We start from the raw sequence: 23,951 nt of genomic DNA, 5'->3' as shown, positions 1-23,951 counted from the left end.
ACTAAATGTACCATATTTTCGAAAGAAGAAGCACGCTCTCAAGTAATACGATCTTATATATTTGAATCCTGGTGTGTATATGTACATATATTTCTCCGACGTAAGCCGAAAAATGTCAACGTTTAGTACATTTTTATACTCTCGCAACAATGTTGCTAAGGAGAGTATTATAGTTTTGTTCACATAACGGTTGTTTGTAAGTCCTAAAACTAAAAGAGTCAGATATAGGGTTATGTATACCAAAGTGATCAGGGCGACGAGTAGAGTCGAAATCCGGATGTCTGTCTGTCCGTCCGTCCGTCTGTCCGTCCGTCCGTCCGTGCAAGCTGTAACTTGAGTAAAAATTGAGATATCATGATGAAACTTGGTACACGTATTCCTTGGCTCCATAAGAAGGTTTAGTTCGAAGATGGGCAAAATCGGCTCACTGCCACGCCCACAAAATGGCGGAAACCGAAAAGCTATAAAGTGTCATAACTAAGCCATAAATAAAGATATTAAAGTGAAATTTGGCACAAAGAATCGCATTAGGAAGGGGCATATTTGGACGTAATTTTTTTGGAAAAGTGGGCGTGGCCCCGCCTCCTACTAAGTTTTTTGTACATATCTCGGAAACTATTATAGCTATGTCAACCAAACTCTACAGAGTCGTTTTCTTCAGGTATTTCCATATACAGTTTAAAAATGGAAGAAATCGGATAATAACCACGCCCACCTCCCATACAAAGGTTATGTTGAAAATCACTAAAAGTGCGTTAACCGACTAACAAAAAACGTCAGAAACACCAAATTTTACGGAAGAAATGGCAGAAGGAAGCTGCACCCAGGCTTTTTTTAAAATTGAAAATGGGCGTGGCGCCGCCCACTTATGGACCAAAAACCATATCTCAGGAACTACTCGACCGATTTCAATGAAATTCGGTATATAATATTTTCTTAACACCCTGATGACATGTACGAAATATGGGTGAAATCGGTTCATAACCACGCCTTCTTCCAATATAACGCTATTTTGAATTCCATCTGATGCCTTTTCTCTATAATACGAGTATAAACATTAGGAACCAATGATGATAGCGGAATAAAACTTAAAAAAAATACGGTATTTGAAAAATATGTAAATGACGTATAATGAAATCTCGATTATCACTTTATCATGCGAGAGTATAAAATGTTCGGTGACACCCGAACTTAGATCTTCCTTACTTGTTGGGTCGACTTTTAAGTACGGAAATAAATCCTTTCTGGTTTCATGCTATAAACAAGTATCAGCGTTGGTTTTATCTTCTTTATTGTTTCATTATTTATATTATGTTTTGTTTTATTGTTAACAAACTATCGAATTTCGTGTTAATATAAAATTGTTTACTTAATATTGCTACAGTTATAAATTCATGTCACAATTAGAGATACTCTCGGTCGCACATTTTCAGTTTGCCGCTTGACATTGCCAGCACATTTTTGGTTCGAGATATTACGTAATTGAGTTTTGGAATATTTTTGTTTATTTGCCATTTTTACTTTCACAATTTTTGTTCTAATTTTGCATCAATTTTATGTATATGACGATATGTTAATGTTGTTGCCTAAAGTTTTTAGCAGAATGTTATCTAGCCTTTCGTCTTCATGCCCTCTCAAGTACTACTACTACTCGTATAGTTATATAACATGTGTTTGTGTATGCTAGGGCCTTCTATTAGAGAAATCCATTGAATCACTAATGCGAAGCACAAGGAAAGTTTCCACACTACTGAATGAATTTTTAGCAGATTTCCTAATTTTTACTTGATTTTAATTGATTATTTCTTATTAGATTTACACGATTAGCTTGCTTATGAGTTCAAAAATTTCCAGTTCATGCTATCGAATTGCTAATAGTTTTCCTCATATAAATATGTATGTATCTATGGACCGTGAATTATCTGTTTTAATATAGTTTGTTGTGGTATACTTTTAAATTTCACTCTTCGTTAATTTGCTTTAGCATCTCTCTCCATCCAGTATGTTTTAATTAAATACGCACTTCACTTCACAAGATTTCGATTGAAAATTTACAAACTTATATTAAAAAAGGTTCGAGCGATAACATAAAATTAACAAAATACAAATCAATCTATACACAGTTGCGTTGATGGGGCCTGCTCCTCCTCCTCCTCCTCCTACTTGGCGCCACATTTGCACAAGTAATATGTATGTACGCATATTTGATTCCCGAAAATATAACCTCAAATACTACGTATTATTGGGATACTCCTTATTTTATATATGTTTTAACCAATGTAAATAATTTGAATTTCATTCAAATTAGCATCTATTGTGGAAGTTCAAAAATCTGGACGGGTAGTGCCTTCGGCGTTATAATCTCGTCATCGAACTCATCATCCTGATCACCAATAATGTAGTCGCCATTTCGTTCTGCCGGAAAAAAGAAAATAGAAAGAAGTATAATCTCATAAAAACCCTTTGCTTTTAACATTGTAGACTTACGTCCACCACCGCCACCACTGCCGTTGGGGTCAGATCTCGTTTTCGTCGGCTTCGAGACGTATTCACGTAGCAAATGTGCGTAAAGTATGTCGTCGATATAGAACATTGTGCCTAAATTATAGACGAATACTTCGCTTTCGGTAATCTTGGCGTTATTGACGCTAGTTGCATTGCTTCCTGGATTGCGGGTGATCTTGATGTGGCCACCACCAATAGTTTCGAACACCTCGTTATCACGTAGATCACGATCGTACAGACGTCCGCGTACAAAGTGGTTGAGTAACATCTTGATGCCACGCGGAGAGGCCTATTAGGATTAATGGGGAAATATTTGTGGTAAGACTTACAAATGATAATTGATTCATACCTACCATTACATCGTCAGATAGTCTGTCAAAACCAAGTCGTTCAAAAGCTTTGTCCTCGGGCACGAAGAAGGTGTAATTGGCGCCAGAAACATGTGGCGCTATTTCGGCGTTGTTCAAGTATCTGTAAAGAAAGCAGTAATGCGTCAACGATTACTACGAACTCACACGAAAAATAAGCAGGTATAACACTTTCGTTCTCTTAACGGTAGTTTCTAAGGGTATTAAATATTGTTTAGTATTTATGTATATGGTAAATGCTTTTACTACTTTTTATCTTCAATATAATTTTATTAAAAGTAGTTCGACAAAAAAGCGTCGATTTTTGCACGAAAATAGTCGGAAACTACGATCCAACAACGAGTCGAAATTATTAAAATTTACTACCGAATTTCGGTGGCAGTGGCCTTAACTTTAAGAGCGCTACGTCCACTTTATGGTCGTCATAATCGTCCAGTCAGTTCAACAATTGAGCGTCTAGTGCAAAAATTTGTATGCACAGGCGCAGTACAAAACGGTGACGTGCCAGTGGGCCAAAGAGTGCCCATAGTGTCGAAAAGCGACTAGCGACTGCAATGCGCATCAATTGAGTAAGACCCAGATCAGTCTCTCACACGTCGTTCTCAAGCTTCAGGCATTTCTGTGGCGGCATTGTGGCAAATTTTGAGAAAAGATACGGGCCTACATCCTTACAAGATCAAACTGACGCAAGGATTGAAACCGCTTGACCAGAATCGTCATATGTTCGTGTTTTGGGCTGAGCAACAACTTGAAAATGAACCGGATTTTCATTGAAAAATCATCTTCAGCGATGAGGCTCATTTCTGGCTGAATGGCCAGAATATGCATTATTGATCAAGCAGCAATCCACACGTACTATTGCATACCGAAAATATTACGGTCTGGTGCGGTTTATGGGTCGGCGGCGTTATTGAGCCGTACTTCTACCGTGATGATCAAGACCGGCACGTTACTGTCAATGGGAATCGCTAATGCTCAATAATCACCTAATATTTTTGCCTCGAATTGGGTGACATGGACTTGGACAATATGTGGTTCCAATAGGACGGCGCCACAAGTCACACAGCGAATGTCACAATCGATTTATTGAAAACCAAGTTTGGTGAACTTGTTCTGTCACGAAATGGTCAAGTCAATTGGCCGCCTCGGTCGTGCGATTTGAGGCCGTTAGACTATTTTCTGTGGTCTATGCTAACAAACCAGCGACGATTGATGAACTTCGTGCGAATATCGAACGTGAAATTGCAGCAGTATCGGCCGATTTATGCTTGAAACCGTCGAAAATTGAGTTCAGCGTCTTGACTTCTGCAAGAGTGCCCGTAGTGGCCATGCAAAAGAAATGGAGTTCTATACATAATGACGTCGAATGTACTTTCACAGGAATAAGGAAAAACTTTTGTATCGTTCTTATTGAAAATACCGTTATAAGCAATTTGTTACTAATTAAATCGAAGTTGGTCTGTTGGATTAAGAACAAAGCGATTGAGATATCTCCTGAATCCAATTGACTAAGAGGAATTTTTATAGTAGGCAAAGAATTGTTTATTTGGTAGTCGACCCTGCTAACCCTGGGAGGGTTTTGTAGAAGATACAAGGACGCGTCCAGCAGCAGTGAGTTTCCATACACCACATTATACATCAGATCGTTTCATTCCGACCGAACGTTAAGTCAAAATTATTTGATTTTCGAACCTTTAAACAAATCTTTATACTCCTCACTATACATTTTATTGATAATCCTCAACAGTTCGCGTTAAGAAAGTAGTTAGAGGTTCATTCATAATCGTAAATTTTGGGGGGCAGGCTATCATAGCTATAAATATATACTACCTCCTGTTTAAATGTTTGCGACTGTGCTCAACATTAAAGAACAGCTGCGCAATTACCTTGTGATTTGAGTAAATCTAGGGTCGCGCTCCAATGCCAAAAATGAGTGCGATAAAAACTGTGCGCCAAACCATGGGAAGGCCAGGAGTGGTGGTGTCTCTTTGTCCTTGTGCATCTGCATGAATATATATATGTAAATTAATAACCGCACACACCAATTTGACGATTTTGCTGCTTTACTTTACCTGATGTAATTTGGAGACCACAGCTTCTGACACAAACAAAACCTCGGAGATTAGGAACACTTGATTGCCATTTACCAGTGCATAGTCCGACATAATAGATACATTGTTCACAGTTGGACTAGCTGAAAGAGAAGCGAGAGATGTTACATTTCAGCAAACTAATGCCAGCCAAAAATGAAAGAACACAAACTGGGTAATTGCACTTACGATGTCCGCGGAAGACCACATTCTCGCCGCCCATAGTTCGCACCACCATCTGGTCGGTGCTCTTCACTTCGGCCATGCGCAACGGATGTTGTGTGGGCAGGAAGTGGTTACGCAACACACTCTCGGTGAACTCATGCACACTGAACGGGTAGAAGCCCCAGTCGATGGGATGCCAACGTTGAAAAGCATTGTCGGACGGTATGAGTATCGTGTAGGAACCGTCGTCCATTATCTGTGTGAGATTGCTTTTGGACAGGAAATGCTGAAAAACTTTGGTGCCACTTTTCATGCTGTTGAGGAAGGACATCAGTGGGCTGGACTTGGACTCCTTTAGTATGGGCTCGATTTTGGCGTGCGTTGTGGTGGTGTTGCGCATCTCCAAACGTTGCGGTTCATTGTAACGACTACGAATTGAAAGTTCAAGTGTGTATGTGAGAAAAGTTTTGCGAACTTATTTTAGTGAAATTGGTATTTCGTTTTCAAGCACTCGTAAACAAGTTTGCACTTACCTATTCGATTCTTGTATGTTGCGTTTGGAATAGGGTGATTTCCGGTCACCAAGGTAGCCATCGATTGCAACAGCCATTAAGTTGTCATTCAAGCGAATTTTGTACAAAACGAGATAACCATTTAGTAACCACAAACTATTTTGTGACTTTTCCACTTTATATAAGTGGATTTTATGACCGTTGCCATTGCCGTAGACATCTTCATCGGCAAAGTTATCATAGACTTTTCCAGGCACTAAATGCTCCAGCATGAATTCTTTAAGTCGTGGCTTTTCGATGGTACGTACATCGATTTTGGGTATAATCATGGTGAACTGAGTGTCTGTTGAGTAGATGTTGTTTTAAGTATTGATTTTAAAAAAAAGGTATTCATATAGGTAAGGGTATACTGGCCGGTTGCCACGCCATACATTGACCATCTGGTCTTTGGTAATAAGATATTCATATAAGGTTTCAGTGTTACGATACAGAAAATAGATGTTTTTATATCAACAAAATTAGTATACTTTTTTGATGATAAACTAATTCATAGGAATGTATTCAAATATGTCCATTCGTCCTTCCGTTTTGGATTGAGGAACTTATAAGCTTTAAGTGGTATATTTGTGCACTAAAACAAATTTTTAAAATTTGGATGCAACCAAAAGTTCTACTAAGGATATATGTATGTCCTCTAAGCACTACTCCATGGCAATCATCGCTTGACTTCTGCAGAGTTCCCGAAGTTAACGCAGTCTTTAAATTTGCCGCCATTTAAGTAATAAAGTCTTGACAACCCTACAAAAACAAAACAAGTCGACAGCAGACAGCTTAGGGTTATTAAAAATAGAGCGTTACACGATAGACAACGAGTCTTCATTATTCAACAATGTTTCAAAAATAATGATAGCTTCGGGGCTTGCTTTTTCGAGCAAAATAATCATAAGTGAAGAGGCATATTTTCACCATAATGGGTTTTGCTAATCGCCAAAATTGCTGATTTTTGGATCCTGATAACCCATATGTGATTGTCGAAAAACAAATGCAGCCACGTGTCATGGTATGGCTTTTGGGCTGGAGGCATAATTGGACCATACATTTTTGAAAATGAGGCAGGTCATGTTGTGACTACTACAGGTGCCTTACAACGCGGCATGATAACCCAGTTATTTTTGCCGAAATTAGATGACATTGATGTGGCCAATATTTGGTTTCAACAAAACTCTCTTGTTTCAGGGATCAGTTTTGGGTCCATAGATCCTGTGATTTCACATCATCAGATTTATTATTGAAACAAGCCCACAAGCTTGCGTTAGAAACCAAGTTTGTCGAAATTATCAAAAGCGATGATTTTGCGCAAAGATTCGATTCGATTTCTTATTGACTGCTAACTAGTTTTGGAGTAATTTATGTTTGTAGTTAGTCGGCAATGAATCCACCAATATGTACGTTTCGACGAACCGAGTGTCTAGAAAAGCTGTCATACATCAGTTATAGTTTAGTCATAAACTGCTGTGGGCAAAATATAGTAAGACTTTTTAGTTCAAATTTCGCGGGAAAGCCAATTCGTCGAAATATTTTTTTCTGTGTTGGTATGACTGTCAGTGACATCTGCGCGAAATGTCACATTAAAATAATCATTAGTGTTTAATATATGCTTCTGTTTCTGTGTTGATGACAGAAATTATTTATAATAGAAGTTCTATTAAATTTTGCGTGCGGCATCAAATTTCTGATACCGAAACATTCAGACTGTTGGAAAAGGCTTTCGGTGATAATTGTTTGTCGCGAGCAAGTGTTTCTGATTGGTACAAATTATTCAAAGAAGGTCGAGAACGTGTTGACGACGAACCACGTCCAGGACAACCATCTACATCAAATGATGCTCAACACGTCAATAAAATAAAAGAATTAGAACTTGAGAATCGAGCAGTTAAAGATCTTACTGGCATCGTTGAAATATGGGAAGGATCAGTGAAGGATCATTTTGAAGAGTTTCGGACTAAGAAAAGTGTAAACACGATTGGTAAAATCACTAAATGATTTTGAAAAACAGCGTCGCGTTAACGTCTGTGAAACAATGATTTTATACTACCAGGGTGTCAGGAAACATGTTATTAGTGGCGATGAGTCTTGGATGTATGCTTACGATTTCGAACAGACGATCAATCGTCACAAATGTGAGCCGAAGCCGAAAACCACGTTAAAGCAGGTCGATTATTTTGGCAGTTTTCTTCTATTATCGAGGTGTGGTGCACTCCGAATTCCTATTTTGCGTCGTTTGCGCGAAGCTATTCATAAGGCCTGAATTATGGGACGACAATTCTTACTATGCTATGTTGAGTATTCGTGAGTTTTTCGCAAAATTCGCCTGATTTAGCTTTGTGTTACTTCAGGTTATTCAGCAAACTCAAACGACCGCTCCGGAAAAACCGTTTTAAATCTATTGAAGACATTAAACGTGAATTGCTACGTGCATCGAAGGATAGTCCGGAAATTGACTTTAACACCTGTTTCCAGGATTGGAAAAAACGTTGGCACAAACGTTGGGGCAAAGGTAGATGACTTTGAGCGGGACGACATAGATTTTGAAGAATAGATTAAGAACTATCTAATTATGAACAAAACCTTACTATTTTTGCTCATAGTAGTAAGCCCTGTTCCACATAAAAAAGAGTTCTCAACTTTGTGACAATTTTTCATTGTTTATTGCACATTTTTTAATTTTTGACATTATTACGAAAGAAATTCTTAACTCTTTATGTGAGAGACGAGCCAAAAACTTAATAGAACTTTAAATATGGAGTTTATTATAGAAATGTTTGACGTTTGTATGAGTATCTTTTCGGACCAAAAGATTAAGATAATGGACAAATAAATAAACCATCAATCATTAATAGTAATCGTAATTTAATTTCCTGACCCTTTCAAATAAAACTCATATAAGAATTCATGTCTATAACAGAAAGCTCTAGACAAAAATATGAAAATGGAGATGTGCTTTGCAGTGGCGGATCCAGAGTAGAGTTTTGGCGGGGGGAGCTATAAAATTTTGTACTTGCAACTCAAAGTTTTTTTTCGGTAAGCATTTCTTTTGATGGAAATAATGTTTAACTTTCCGCGCCTGTACTTTGAAACCTATCGATCTATCTTATAAATCGACGTCCCTGTAAGGTTCTCTTTATTTTTGAAAGAAAAAAGTCATAGGAAGCGAATATGTTAGGCGAATAAGACTACAGCAACTAACTGTAGATAGTATTTGTCGAACATCTAGATGTTAGGAAAACATTTACTATATGCTCACCTCTTTTCGGTTTGTAACCATAGAGCTCCAATACGGGCATGCCGTCCTCCATGAAACGCTGTACCTGCTGCCATTTTTCCGCGTCGACGCCCTCGGCCCTTGGACGCTCATTGGCTAATGACTTGACATCTGGTATAACTTTGTTCTCGATATATTTGACATTCTTCAATGCTGGATCCAATTGTGCGGCAGTGCCGATGTCGACACCATCGGCAGTCACGCCGCCAATCGCTGCTGCACAGATCAGCGCCATAACAGCGACGCTCGTCGCCGACGGGCGCCCGTTAATTTGATTGCTCATTTTCTATAACTCACTCGCGTTGGAATTATTTCCTCAACCGATTTGTGCGTATTGAGAATTTATATCTTTTATTTTATTGTTTTGTTAATTTTAATTCACCGCTTTTGACAAGCGAAATTGTTAATGGAAACACTTGTAGTTGTTGTTGGCTTTTGCGGTTATTTTTTTGTTATGGCACTACTATTTTGTTCATTATTGCGCAGGCGTTGCAATTGCTGATCTGAAGAATGGGCGCGCGCTTCTGTCGCCTTACATCGCTATATTTGCTGTGAAGACAAAACAATGATAAACGTTTTAGCTGATTTTATTGTCTGCATATATTTGTCGGTTGACGCTAGAATACTTAAGTCAAACCATCAAGTGGTATTGGGTATTAGTATGCCGCGCAGGCAGGCGTTTGTGCTGGCACGCGGTTGGGAAGCCGAAAACGTTTTGTAGCGAGCGACTTGCAAATCGCCGACTATTGTGATCACTTCAAGAAAATATTTTGTATAGTGGCACACGACGCAACAACACAAAACAACAATAAAATCAGCACAAAATAGCTACTGAAAATTTTCCGGAGTTTTTGCCAGCCGCCAACCGGTTTTGTCAGCCGTCTTTCGCTTTTGTCCAGCAAACTTTTCCCAAATTGCGCACTCGCCACACAGTGTGCTTAGTGCGCTTTCCCACTTTAGACCAAGTTGCCGTCATTAACGGAGTTGTCGTTTCGGCTTTTGCGGCTTTTTGTGTGTCGATCGGCGAGCACTTGCAATAGAAGTACGACTCACTCGTTACCAATAACGTTTGTCTCCAGAGTGTGCTATTGAATTAATATGTATGTACTACTTGGTTCATAAGTCTTTCTGCGCAGCATTCATGTGTTGTGTAAGACTTGTCGCCGACGCACGCGACTGGTATTTGAAAAGCTTTGTTATGTCAATCACGTACATACATACATATATATGACAATTATAATAATAGACAAAAATGTAATATTTGAGCGCGTAAATAGCGAGCTGCTCAACAGTACAGGTCGTAAGAAGTTATGGCGCGAATATCATGAAAGATCTCTTGGGGTTGGTAGACAAGTGGTTAACAAAAATTAATAATTACAGAGTTTTTGGCTCCAAAGTAGTAAAAGCGCTGTTACCTAAAGCATAGTTTTCAATAATAGTTTGTAGCTTGCCGAGATAGAGTCCGCCATTATAACATGGCGATGTACTCTACTAATAAAACGAAGCCAGATTGCTCAGATTAGCGTAAATCGGAATTCCTCAGTTGTACTGTCGACTCTTCTGTGTTCACTTGTAGGAAATGAGCATCAGGGAGTATTTGAAGGAAGAGCACCCAAATTGAGAGCGTATACAGACAACATAGCTATAAGTTCCTAGACGAGTAGCGTGATTAAAAGCGCTCTAAAAGTCAAACACCAATGGACAATATCGGTTAATCTAGAGGTAAATAGGATAGGCCGAAGGGGTAGAGCCAACTAGTAGGGATCTTACCAAGTATGCGGGAGTAATTTTGGACAGTAAACTGAATGTGGAAGAGAAGGTGAAAAAAGCCAGTATACCTCCCTAAAACTGTACTAAGATGCTAGGGTCATGAAGAGGTTTGAATTGATGTTACACAGCGATAATTAAGCCAATCATGATTTTCGTAGCTTTGCAAAAATAAAACAGGAAACCATTGGAGCGAATACAGTTTGGGAGCATTTTTCATAAGACTTATGCTTTTTCATAAGCTCTTCATAGCTCGATAAACAGGCAGTCTGCGGATGAAATAGACCACATACCCTCATGCTTTATCAGGGAGAGAATATGAGAATATTTGAAATCACACTAAACGAAGGAAGATGGCGAACCAGCGGAACTTGAAAACATCAAAAATAGGTGACAGAGTGGGCGCTGGGTTCTATTGCGCGAAGCCGAAGAACTACAGTATTTTCTAGGCACAAGTCTTTGGGGACAGGAAGTAGCTTATAATATTGCCAAAACTGACATCTGCTTGGCTACCGAAAAGGCTGAAAGGGGGACTAAGCTGAGGTGGAATGGCTTAGGAGCATGCAGAGTCGGGTGTTCGTCTAGTAAAAGTTCACAACTTACTGGCATTATAAACGATGACACATCAAGAAAGTGAAGGGAAGTAGGCATCAGAGAGACGCTGGAACACGAGGAAGGAACTGGATAAAGTATCAAAACTAGATATCAAGTTTCAAGTATGAAAATATTATAAGGGAATTTGATTTTTAATTTTACATCCATTTTATTTTTACAGTTAAATTGACTTCCACAATTGAGGACCACTCAAAAAGTCGATGCACTTAACAAAATTCACAAACTCACTACAGCTGTCCAATTTCTTTTTAATTTGAACACTGGATTATATCCTCTCTCAACCGGGTGAAGACTGCGCATTCACAATAAAAATTAAAATTTCTTTTTATTATCCTCAGCCATGCTCGGCATTCTGTTTCTGAAGGCACGATCTCATGTTTCCTTACCATGCTACTTAATTTCCTTTTCAATTAAAGTAGAAACATTTTCGCTTGTTCTCTATTCACATTATCTCAAAATAGTTTTCAGGTCCTATCACGATGTAGTGTTTCAAAACCCGAGCTGCTCCTCTAACAAGAGGTGAGGAGATCAAGTCGTCCACTATTTCAATTATTTCTATAACTATGCACTTAATTGACTAGGTACCCATAGTTCTTCCTAAGAGTTCGATTAAATGTAAGAAGTACTGCTTGAAATTGGCTGCAATTTTCGAACAGTAGAACTCAGCGGAAACTCGGCTAACAAGAATTTAGTAAGCGCTCGTTTTTGGCAATGTTGACGAAACGTCTACGTTTTGGCTACGCAGCGCGTCAACAAAAAACTTGAGTCGTCAAACAATAAAAGCTACATATGTATGTATGTACATGCAACGAGCTTGATCACATAAACTAGAAATAAAATAGCATGCAAACGGGATTAATGAAAGAGAATAGTAAATAGAAGAAGAGCAAAACACTTTACGAGATAAACAAATAATCACAATGCCGGACAACAGTGTACAAAAAGTGGGGTCGGAGATGGCTGCTGCACGGGCAGACGTCACGTTGAGCAGAATGGTTGAGTGGCCACTTAAATTTGATCGCATACAAGGCTGTTCGGGGACAGTTGGGCCAGCGCCGCAGCGCAGGTCATGTCGTCCATTTGTTAGATGTGTGCTGCATGTATTTGCGGCACACATATGTACATACCGTTAGTTTTCGAGCGTAGTTTAGTATGAGCGTTATGTGCATATAGTTACTTATGGACCATATTATTTGTGTGGGTGTTTGTGCTGTTATATGAGTAAAGTCTGCACCAAAGTGCTGTATTATTTAGTTGTATATATATTTATATATTTGTGCACTAGTTGTTCGTGCTTGTGATTATAGCGGAACAGCGATAAATTAAATGGATTTAAATTGAAGATGATGCCACAATGAAATTAACTGCGTAAATATTTTGATAAAATCGCCATTAGCAGCGCGGAGCACTCTTCGTGATAGACATTAAGATTCGATTTCAACAAGATTTTTGAAATTTTGGATTAATCCGTTTTATTTTACTGCGAAGTGCACTTCAAGCACAATTAAAGCTTTCGGAAACCGCGTTCACTTCCGCAAGTTGCATGTGCAACGGTAAATTGCCACTGAAATCACGGTCTGTCCGTTGCCTACAGTCGCAGTAATCAAATCGAAAGCCTGCCTGCCGCTGCAATGCACTTCTTCACTCCAACGGATGCACTCGCCCGCACCCGCCGTTGGGCATACCTACGTGCAGTAACCATTCAACTGTCGGTCGGACAGAAGGTGGTGCGCCTTTTTACACCAATTACACCCAATTTTAATTTTAATTTCAATTCGCCTTTCACAATTCAACATCCAATTTAAATGTTCAATTGAATTCTATTTGCGCTGCTTCTTTTTCTTGCGCCTCAGTTCTGCTTCTTCCTGCACTTCCACTTCAATTCACTTAATAACACTGCTTTCGTTTGCGTTTTGTGTCCGCCGTGTCAGATTTTTTCGTCGTCCGCGCTCAGCAAATTCTCAATTTGTACTGGCCGCGCGTTAGTTGCGCTGCCGTTGCTGCGGCTCACGGCTGGCGGCTACCGTGCGCTCCAAATTATACCCATATGTAGATACTTGTGGGTACAAGTTTTGCTTATGGGGCTGTGGCGGTGGCGGCGACGATGAAGGTGTTGTGGCAGCGTTGGCCAGCGCTCATTATTCATGATTATGCCTTTGCGAAATTGTGTAACCGAAAAAAGACACGGTTCTATGCAAGTTCGCCAGTGACTGGCAACACGTCTGCCTTGTCTGCCTGTCAGTCTGTCAGTGTAGTTGTCTACGCGGCCGATCCCACAAGTACTTGTCTCACAAAAGCCAAACGAACATTCTCATTCCAGATCTAAAGAATACGGTAGATGGTGCAGCAGTTCGAAGCCTAATACGACTATGGTGACTAAGTCTATACGGCGAAGCGATCTTACGGTTACGTTTGTTGTCCAAACTGAGATGCCTACTACGTCAGATATCTCGTCTACCTTTAATCGGCATGCTTGTAATATGAGATCGTAGACTTTTTCACGTTATCTTTCGTGATAATCGTGGTTTATCAAAAACTAACGTGAGACCACGTTAAAATTGATTATATTAGAAGTGGACTCATCGTATATAGTACCCAAAGGCTCTTTGATTTCACCACGCGTTTTCTTTCCAAAGCAAGAATTGAATCGCCAACCGATATTGGATCTTTCATGTGCGGCCAAAAGTAAGCTATTCACCTGAAATTTTGTAATCGTCGAATACAGGTACTTATCGGTGTGTTCCAGAGAAACTTTCATCATTTATCAACGCAAAATAACAGCGTAACTGACGTCGCCTGTCCGGCCGGTGTTGACTGCTTTGCTTGCTGGCCTGTGGGCGCTGTTGCTCAGCGGTCCACCGTCCGCCATTCCCCTCTACTGATTCATTGTTGGCAATCTTCAATTATGGCATATCAGGTTTTTTAGTGTACGCTTGTAGCAATCAGCATCATCGCATAGCGGATAAAAATACCGCAACTGCGTTGCAACATCAACTGTGTACACTGACTGAAGGAGAGATTGTTATCACTCCACCGTTTATCAACGCGTTGTATAATAATAGAGTGCGTCTGCATTCCCGTTCTTATGTGACAAGTGTGTAGTGAGTCTACTACTACCGCACTGCTGGCCGTCGCTGCTATTTAAAATGCAGTTCACGTTCGCACACTTTTCGACGTCTATTTTTAGTGAAGTTGTACGCTGGAGTCCGGTTGGCCGCTCATTGTGTTGAACCACACTTTAAGCCACTGTTCCATTCTAGACAATCGCCCTTGCCTTGTCGCGTCCACAATCTAGAGTAGCCCACAAATGCACCGTGTTCTTTGCCTAATCGCCCGCTCATCCATCTTGGCAGGGTCGAAATGTGCGGAAAGTTCGTTGCATATTAAAAGTATTGTGTGAGGAATAGACGCTTAGTGAATCATAATGATGATGAATGTGGCGGTAATAAACAAACTTTTATAGTCCTATGATCTCATTTTCGTATAAGGCATAATATTGTATACTCGTATTAATGAGCTTATGGAACTTTCAAAATATTTACATACTTATGTGTGCATTAGTGCATATTTTACTGCGTGGTGAATAAAAAATAGACAAAATATAATAATGAAGGGCTAGCTTTGGATAGAAGCTATTAAATACTTAAAAATGCATATGCTTCTTTTTAAAAGCGGGTCGTAGAATCGCGTGATAACTACAAGTACATATATTAATTTTGCTAAGACATCTTTTTTACTGACCGATATTTAGGCTATAAATTCAACCGGAAGTTTTGAATTGGTATATAAGGTACATGGCGGCTAGGGTAAGTGTTGATCTGATTTTATCCATTTTAGGCACAAGGACCCACTCTTTCTTAATTTCTTTAAGATACGTACAGGATTTGAGAACAAAAACATGTATTAATAATCGAAAATCACTTTATTGTTTATCAAAATATTTGCATACGTTTGAACCAATTTTCGAAGCACTTTTGCCGCACAGATTGAGGGGTTCCAAAACATGAGTTTTGAACGCATCAACCGCCTCTTCAGGTGTCGAAAAACGTTGACCTCTTTGTTTATTTTTAACATCTGGGAATAGAAACAAGTCATTCGGTGCCAAGTCAAGACCATATGATGGATTACTTCATTATCGTGGTAAAGATTGATCCGTCTTCGACGGTTGGTTTTTTGTATGCTGGTTCCACTACTGCCTGTAGTTGCTGCTATCTTGGTCATCCTGCAATATTAATTTGCGCACAGCATCAATAGGAACAACAACTAATTTTGGAAAACTTTAACAAAATCCCTCTTGGAGTGACCTGCAGCCTCGATTGTATTGATTCACTATAAAATCGATAAACATTAGTCCTTGATGAAGTTTTATCATCAAAAATTGAATTAAGTTCAACCATGTACTCTTGATGAGTTAATCCAAGTCGAAATTTGCTAAAATTATTAGCGCGAAAACGTTCGAGATTTAAATCCATTTATTGGCCGAGCAGAATATTTTAAGTTACTGTAAACACTACAAATAACGCTCGTTTGTCAAAACGTTCTGAGTAAGCATACCACCAAAAATGTAAAACTTTACGGTGAGATTGTGAGTTCCCAGAATGCAACACTAGTGTTGCCAAATACCGAACCAAAAATGCAACCTACGCATCTCACATATTGTCCAGTATATACGGTATCAAGTGAACCAGAAGTTCGAAAATCTTTCTGTTAAATGTATAAAATATATAATGGGATCTAGGGAGAGTAATAAACCGATGTTATCGATTCTTCGCATAACAATATATAATTTTTAGAAAAAAGATGCTCTCTGACCTTCATTTGGTTTCCTCACAGATTGAGCGATAGTCATAGACACTGTGATCGACGCATTCGATATATGGCGACAAAAAAATTTATTGTTCGATTTTGACTATTTTCTAGCCTGAAATTGTATGCCTTAAATACCCTTTTTGTGCAAAGTTTTATTTCGATAACGTCATGTGTTCTTGATTTATATACTGTAAGGTGAAATAATACTATGGAATTAAAAAGTTGCTATATGGGAAGTAGGCGTGGTTGGTGGTTGTAGATCAGTTTCACCCATTTTCATAACGTAACATTGGGACTGTTATGTCATATGGGATTGTTATGTACAAAATTTAGTTGAAATTGCTTAAGTACTTCCTGAGATATAGTAGTACTTCATCCAAAGGTTGGATACGCCTTAAAAACCTTCCGTATCATCTTGGGTGCCAAATTTAATGTCTTTCAGGTGTTACAAACTACTGTTATGTGAACACATAATACGGTATTTAAATATCAGTCACTCAAGAATCTTTGCAATGAAAGAACGTGTATGAATTGTTAAGTGGCTGATAATTCGAAATATGGCGAATATATATATATGTTTTTTTCTTTCAAACTCATCGTTATAACTGACAACAGTCATGATTTAAAACATTCAACTTGGATAATAGTTTCGGCACTATCAGTTGATGATTTACAGGTAAACTTCATTAAGGGCAGTCCCTACCGTACCGGTATATCATTATACTAAGTACTACATATAAAGGGTGATCCATTTTGATGTTCCCTACTTTTTTAAAGAAAAAAACACTGAAACTTCAAATTTAAGGGGGAATGTTTATTTTGAGATTTTTTCTTTCAAATGTTGGTCGCGGTTACGTCTCAGATGGTCCATCCGTTGAGTCTAATTTTTGAAGACTTTGACTCGAGCATTCGACTGGTAATTGGCGTGGCGCCGTCTGTTGAAGCCAACTGTCGCCGAGACCACGAGCTTCAAAATCATAGACAGTTACGTTCTCACCGGCCTCATTTTTGAAGAAATATGGATTGATGATATCATCGGCACACAAACCACACCAACCGTTGTTTTTTCTTGATGAAATTGCTGATTTTAAAATATATGTATATCAATGCTCTTCGTCCCAAATGCGACAATTTTGCTTGTTTTGAAAACGTCGGATCTTCTTGGAACTTTCCAAGAGCTCATAGAGCGAAGCGATGTTGCTTGGTAAGGTCGAGCGGCTTCAGCACTTGCACTAGTTTTATTTTGTACGTTTGCAAAGTAAGATCTCTCCGTAAATTACGATAAGTCGTTCCAACGTCAGTTCGAGTTGCTGCGAACGGCAACGAATCGACTCTTCGCGGCCTTCGTGTATATTCTCAGCTACGGCTGCTATATTTTCTTCACTGCGTGCTGGATGTGGTCTATTCGGTCAAATATTATCCAATAACGAACGCTGGGTCTCAAGATGAGTGATGGTGTTGCGAATGCATGTTCAGTGGGTTGATTATGTTGACCATAAGTTGAGCGAAGCGCGCGAAACACGTTCTTTACAGAACGTGAATTTTCGTAGTAAAGTTGAACGTTTTGTAAATGTTGTTCAGGCGTAAGTCTTTTTATGATAAAATGCCAAACAATGCTAAACAAAAATAACATGACAGCTCGACTCGACTCAGGCGTGACCTGTCAAAAAAAAAAGCTTTCGAAAAAAGTACTTTTATTGGATCACCCGTTACTTACACTATACAGGAGATTAAGAAAATTTCTACAAGTCTTGCGCCTGGCAACATATCTCTAGTTCCCTTCAAGCTTACAAAATTACACAAACTACAAATAATGACGGTGATAGTGTTTGATATAGTACAGAAGTTTTTGCTTACTACCGTGAAAACGTTCCGCCTATTCGGGAGCCAAATCATTTTCTAACAAGATCTTATTATTCACACAGCGAATATCGGACAAATATTTGTATGGTTTATAAGAAACTTCATTAGCTATGTAATCAAATTTTTACGAAAACTGTTGTACTGAGATTTGAAACAAAATGGTGGCTACGATTGTACATTTGCGGCCATATTTCGTATATTAGTATGATCCTAGTCCAATTTTGAAAAATTGTGTATACAAAAGGCTCAATAATGATGGAGGAATCCACAAAGCGCTTTAAACTCAATACGAATCTGCTTAGGTATTTTGTTTCTATTTCTGCTGTTTCATCTGGATGCACAACGGTTAGTTAAAATCCCTAAAATTGAGGAAACGCTAACCTCTTGATGGCGAAGAGCTCACTACATCTCTTCCAATTTACCTCGGAACGGAACATCTTTCCGAGTATGAGTGTTAGTTGCAGACTAGAGCTCGCCAACCTCTTGTGGGGTTCATCCATTCAGTTCATAGTAATCAGCGGAGCTCCGACTTGAACACATTCTGCTGATACTGGGACAGAAGTGAATTTTCACAAGGTCATAAGCTTTATATTTTATGTCCGTTTATCAGGCATAATTTGTACGAAATACTACCAGAATTGTGTCCATGTCCGGTCATTGGACCGTTTTAATGTCCGGCTATAAGAATTTATTGTGTATGAAAATATTAATGAACAAGTAAGGAAGGGCTAAGTGCGGGTGCAACCGAACATTTTATTATACTATATTTTTTAATCAAAAGCATTGAAAAACTTTAAGGTGTAAAACCAATCATATAGAGTAAAGTCAGCCGGATGTTCGAAAATCCTGATATTAGTTAAATGGGGGCTAGGCCAAATTTTCGCTAAAATTTATCAACTTGTATTTTAGACACAAAGATACACTGTTATGAGTAAAACACGCTCTCTTATTTTCATTGAGATAACTCACATATTGGCTGATATATGCGGTACGTAGTCCCACCGGAAGTTCGAAAATCTTTACATTAAGTATATGGGAGCTAAGGGAAGTATTGGTCCGATTCAACCCGTTTTTGACACACAGACATATCATAATAAGAGGTGGATTATTCCTTAATTCAGTTATATAAATCACACTTTGACCGACATTTTCGATCAAAAGTCAACTATAGGTTCCAGGGTCTAAATATTCGTACTTAGGGGCTTGAAACAATTTTTGCTCATAAGATTGCACACACTAAAGACATTAATCGTGCAAAGTTTTATCCTGTTATAATAATTTCTTCTTGATTTATATATTGGAAACTGAACGAGTCAAGTGGGGTTTAAAATTGAGCTATAAGGAAAGTAGGCGTGGCTGTTATCAGATTTCGTCCATTTTCACAATGTGACATACGAATGTAAAAAGAATGCCGCGTACTGTGTGTTGTCGAAATCGGTTGGTCGGTTCTCGAGATATGGGATTTCACTAAAAAGTAGGCGGTGCCACGCCCATAGTCCAATTTCCACACTACTACACATAAGGCTTTCTCATACTATTTCTCTTGTAAAATTTAATGTCTATGGGATATTTGGTTTTTGATTTATCGCCCTTCGGTAGAAGTTCTTATAAGATTTGTACTCAGCAAAATTCGAATGAATATTAAACTTGTTAGAGGTTTTCCCTATCGTGCGACTTTTTTCAACCTGCTTCTGGAGAAAATAGTTCGAGCCGCAGAACTAAATAGAGAAGGTACCATCTTCTATAAGAGTGTACAGCTGCTGGCGTATGCCGATGATATTGATATCATCGGCCTTAACACCCGCGCCGTTAGTTCTGCTTTCTCCAGACTGGACAAGGAAGCAAAACAAATGGGTCTGGCAGTGAACGAGGGCAAGACGAAATGTCTCCTGTCATCAAACAAACAGTGAGACTTGGCACTCACGTCACTGTTGACAGTCATAACTTTGAAGTTGTAGACAATTTCGTCTATCTTGGAACCAGCGTAAACACCACCAACAATGTCAGCCTAGCTACTTCGGACTGAGTAGGCAATTGAGAAGCAAAGTCCTCTCTCGGCAAACAAAAACTAAACTCTATAAGTCACTCATAATTCCCGTCCTGCTATATGGTGCAGAGTCTTGGACGATGTCAACAACGGATGAGTCGACGTTGCGAGTTTTCGAGAGAAAAGTTCTGCGAAAGATTTATGGTGCTTTGCGCATTGGCCACGGCGAATACCGCATTCGATGGAACGATGAGCTGTACGAGACATACGACGACATCGACATGGTTCAGCGAATAAAAGACAGCGGCTACGCTGGCTAGGTCATGTTGTCCGGATGGACGAAAACACTCCAGCTCTGAAAGTATTCGACGCAGTACCCGCCGGGGGAAGCAGAGGAAGACAAATTGTCGCAGTACTTCCACTCCATTGGAAGGACCAAGTGGAGAAGGACCTGGCTTCGCTTGGAATATCCAATTGGCGCCACGTAGCGAAAAGAAGAAACGACTGGCGCGCTGTTGTTAACTCGGCTATAATCGCGTAAGCGGTGTCTACGCCAATTAAGAAGAATATCAATGAAATTCTTTATTCCTGTGAAAGTATATTCGTTCTACTCCATATGTCACCATTGCATTCCGAAAAAATTACGGTTTGGTGCGGTTTATAGGACGGCGGCGTCATTGGGTCGTACTTCTTCCGTGATGATCAAAACCGGCACGTTACTGTGAATGGGAATCGCTACCGCTCAATAATAATAATATTGGATGATATGGACTTGGATAATATGTGGTTGGAGCAGAAGGGCGCCACAAGCCACACAGCGAATGTCACAATCGATTTATTGAAAACAAAGTTTGGTGAACTTGTTCTGTCACGAAATGGTCAAGTCAATTGGCCGCCTCGGTCGTGCGATTTGACGCCGTTAGACTACTTTCTGTGGTCTATGCCAACAAGACAGCGACGATTGATAAACTTCGTACTAATATCGAACGTGAAATTGCAGCAGTATCGGCCGATTTATGCATTAATGTATGCTTGTGTCGAAAATTGGATTCAGCGTCTGTACTTCTCCGTCGAGTTCAATACATAATGGCATCGAATGTATTTTCACAGGAATAAAGAATTTCATTGACATCCCAAACCAAAAACGTTTTTGTTATACTCTCGCAACAAAGTTGCTAGGGAGAGTATCATAGTTTTGTTCACATAACGGTTGTTTGTAAGTCCTAAAACTAAAAGAGTAGATATAGGGTTAAATGTATATACCAAAGTGAACAGGGTGACGAGTAGAGTTGAAATCCGGATGTCTGTCTGTCCGTCCGTCCGTGCAAGCTGTAACTTGAGTATATATTGAGTGATGAAACTTGGTACACGTGTTTCTTGGCTCCATAAGAAGGTTAAGTTCGAAGATGGGCAAAATCGGCCTACTGCCACGCCCACAAAATGGCGGAAACCGAAAACTTATAAAGTGTCATAACTAAGCCATAAATAAAGATATTTAAGTGAAATTTGGCACAAAGGATCGCATTAGGGAGGGGCATATTTGGACGTAATTTTTTTGGAAACAACCCGTTACTAAGTTTTTTGTACATATCTCGGAAACTACTATAGCTATGTCAACCAAACTCTATAGAGTCGTTTCCTTCAGGCATTTCCATATACAGTTAAAAATGGAAGAAATCGGATAATAACCACGCCCACCTCCCATACAAAGGTTATGTTGAAAATCACTAAAAGTGCGTTAACCGACTAACAAAAAACGTCAAAAACACTAAATTTTACGGAAGAAATGGCAGAAGGAAGCTGCACCCAGGCTTTTTTTAAAAATTGAAAATGGGCGTGGCGTCGCCCACTTATGGACCAAAAACCATATCTCAGGAACTACTAATCTAATTAATTTTACAGCAAAATAAAAAAAAATATGTAAATGACGGATAATGAAATCTCGATTATCACTTTATCATGCGAGAGTATAAAATGTTCGGTGACACCCGAACTTAGCCCTTCCTTACTTGTTTTATTTATAAAAACTTTTGTAGCACTATTATTGAAAAACCCGTTATCTTAATTTAGTACTTAGTTTTGGCACTTTATATGTTTTCGGCTAATGGCGATTTGTGGGCGTGGCAGTGAGATTTTCTTTGTACTAAGGAACTCACATACAAAGTATTATCAAGATATCTCAATTTTTACTCAAGTTACATCTTGAACGGACGGACAGACGGACGGACAGTCAACCGGATTTCAACTTTTCTCGTCATCCTGATCAATTATATATACATAACCCTTTAATCTATCTTGCTTAGTTTTAGTTGATACGTACAACCGTTAGGTGAACAAAGCTATAATACTCTGTAGCAACTGGTCGCATGAGTATAAAAAGTTGTGTTCATGAAATTTGTCCTATTATGGGAGGTGTCCGATTACAGGAATTTCACTGTATAAGTATTCATAATAGGAAAGCCATGTCTCATTTGGGAACGCAGCTCTGATCATTACACCAAGGCGCCAAATAGCCTAATTATCGCTTTGATAAAGAGCGAAGTTTTAATTAGTTTTACATGTGAAATTAATATATTATACATGATAAAATGATAACTATGATCAGTTATATAACCAGCGACCATACGTCAAATCGAGCAGTTAATGTTTATATAAGCTTTAATTAGCAAATTATATGTATGTATGTATGTATATAATATAATCGATTTTAGTTGTATAGTCCATATATATATTTTGAAAGTGGTCTTCATCATTGTAATCAATTGATTTGCTTTGTAACATTTTCACTACAATTCCAACTATTCCACTGGCTCGAGCTCGTAAAAAAGCCGGCACATTAAATTACTCGAACAAATTCGTGTTTACATAAATACGCAGCTGCTTCGGCTGCGTTCGTTTGAGGCTTTTTTGCACAGCATATCTCAAGTAATTTTACTACGATTTTTCGTGGCACATTCATGACTACTCGTACATACAAATGCACGTGTGTATGCGGGTGGATGTGCGGATGTGCGGGTGCGGTGAGTGGAAGCACTGGCCGAGTGAATGGCAGCTGAAATGTGTATCCGGTGCGATTGCAGTGGGCAGCTGGGCGCACAGGTGGCCAGCAGTGGCCAGTTTTTATTGCGAGCTACTTGCCACCACAATCAATCGCAGCGCCACGACGAGCGTGTCTCGGCGCCATATGAGTGAGTAACTGTAAATGCACGAGCACTACTGAATATAGTGAATATATGTAGCGCTAGTAGCTTTGGAAAATGTATCTGTTTGTGCAACTCAAAGCGTAAAAAATATACATATATATGCATGTATATGTATATATGTATCGAATATCAAATTTTCCGCAATTAAGTAACGCGTTTTCAGTTGGAAGCGATTGTGGTTGGCTTCAATCTAACGGTATGTTACACTAATTAGCACAAATTCCTTTTCGAAACCAAACAATTTTCACTGCCCGATCGATACACTTGTAATGTGTGTGCGCTTTTTCGGTGCTACGCAGCACCACTTGCCACCAACATAGCTGCCACATTACGCAAACATAGCACAATTAATTGCAAAACCGCAAGAGTGGAAAATATTAACAACAAAACACATACGCACAGCTAATAAGGAGCGTTTTATTTGCTTTTTCAGCGTTTGTTTGCAAGCGATTGCAAAAATTTCGTACGCGTTGTGCGGAAAGTCGCGTCTGTTATGCCGGAAAATTTACAACGAATTGAAGCTATCAACTCAACGCTGTTCGGTCCCTGCACGAATTTAGCTGGCTGGCTGACCCTTCCCTCCGCCAAGCGATAAGATAGTAAGCGCTCTGCAAAATGTCTGTAATGTTGCTGTTATTGTTGTGATCATTGTTGTTGTTGTTGTTGATTTGTTTTTGTAGCCGTCTTCATTCGTAGTAACAATGGCACAAAAGAGCGGCTGTCTGTGTTGGCTACAAATGTTATT

The 23,951-nt window shown here is 39.2% G+C and overlaps 1 protein-coding gene across 7 annotated transcripts; it reads right to left on the bottom strand.

Moving 5' to 3' along the window:
• Positions 1-1,274: 1,274 nt before the first annotated feature.
• LOC126753113 (uncharacterized) lies at positions 1,275-23,725 on the bottom strand. Of its 7 annotated transcripts, XM_050464295.1 has the most exons (9): positions 23,607-23,725; positions 8,945-9,511; positions 5,662-5,983; positions 5,153-5,556; positions 4,946-5,067; positions 4,760-4,875; positions 2,859-2,976; positions 2,488-2,794; positions 1,275-2,415 (listed from the first exon to the last, which is right to left on the bottom strand). In XM_050464295.1, exons 2-9 carry the CDS (start codon positions 9,243-9,245, stop codon positions 2,312-2,314), a joined length of 1,794 nt encoding a protein of 597 aa, XP_050320252.1. In that variant the 5' UTR covers positions 9,246-9,511; positions 23,607-23,725; the 3' UTR covers positions 1,275-2,311. The 7 variants fall into 7 exon arrangements, with proteins under 7 accessions (XP_050320252.1, XP_050320246.1, XP_050320247.1 ...); XM_050464289.1 differs by having other exon boundaries at positions 1,275-2,794; XM_050464290.1 differs by having other exon boundaries at positions 1,275-2,794; positions 23,603-23,724.
• Positions 23,726-23,951: the final 226 nt, after the last annotated feature.

This window comes from Bactrocera neohumeralis, chromosome 3 (assembly GCF_024586455.1).
Source record: "Bactrocera neohumeralis isolate Rockhampton chromosome 3, APGP_CSIRO_Bneo_wtdbg2-racon-allhic-juicebox.fasta_v2, whole genome shotgun sequence".
Lineage (NCBI taxonomy): Eukaryota > Metazoa > Arthropoda > Insecta > Diptera > Tephritidae > Bactrocera > Bactrocera neohumeralis.
This window is presented reverse-complemented; position numbering and strand designations above follow the sequence as displayed.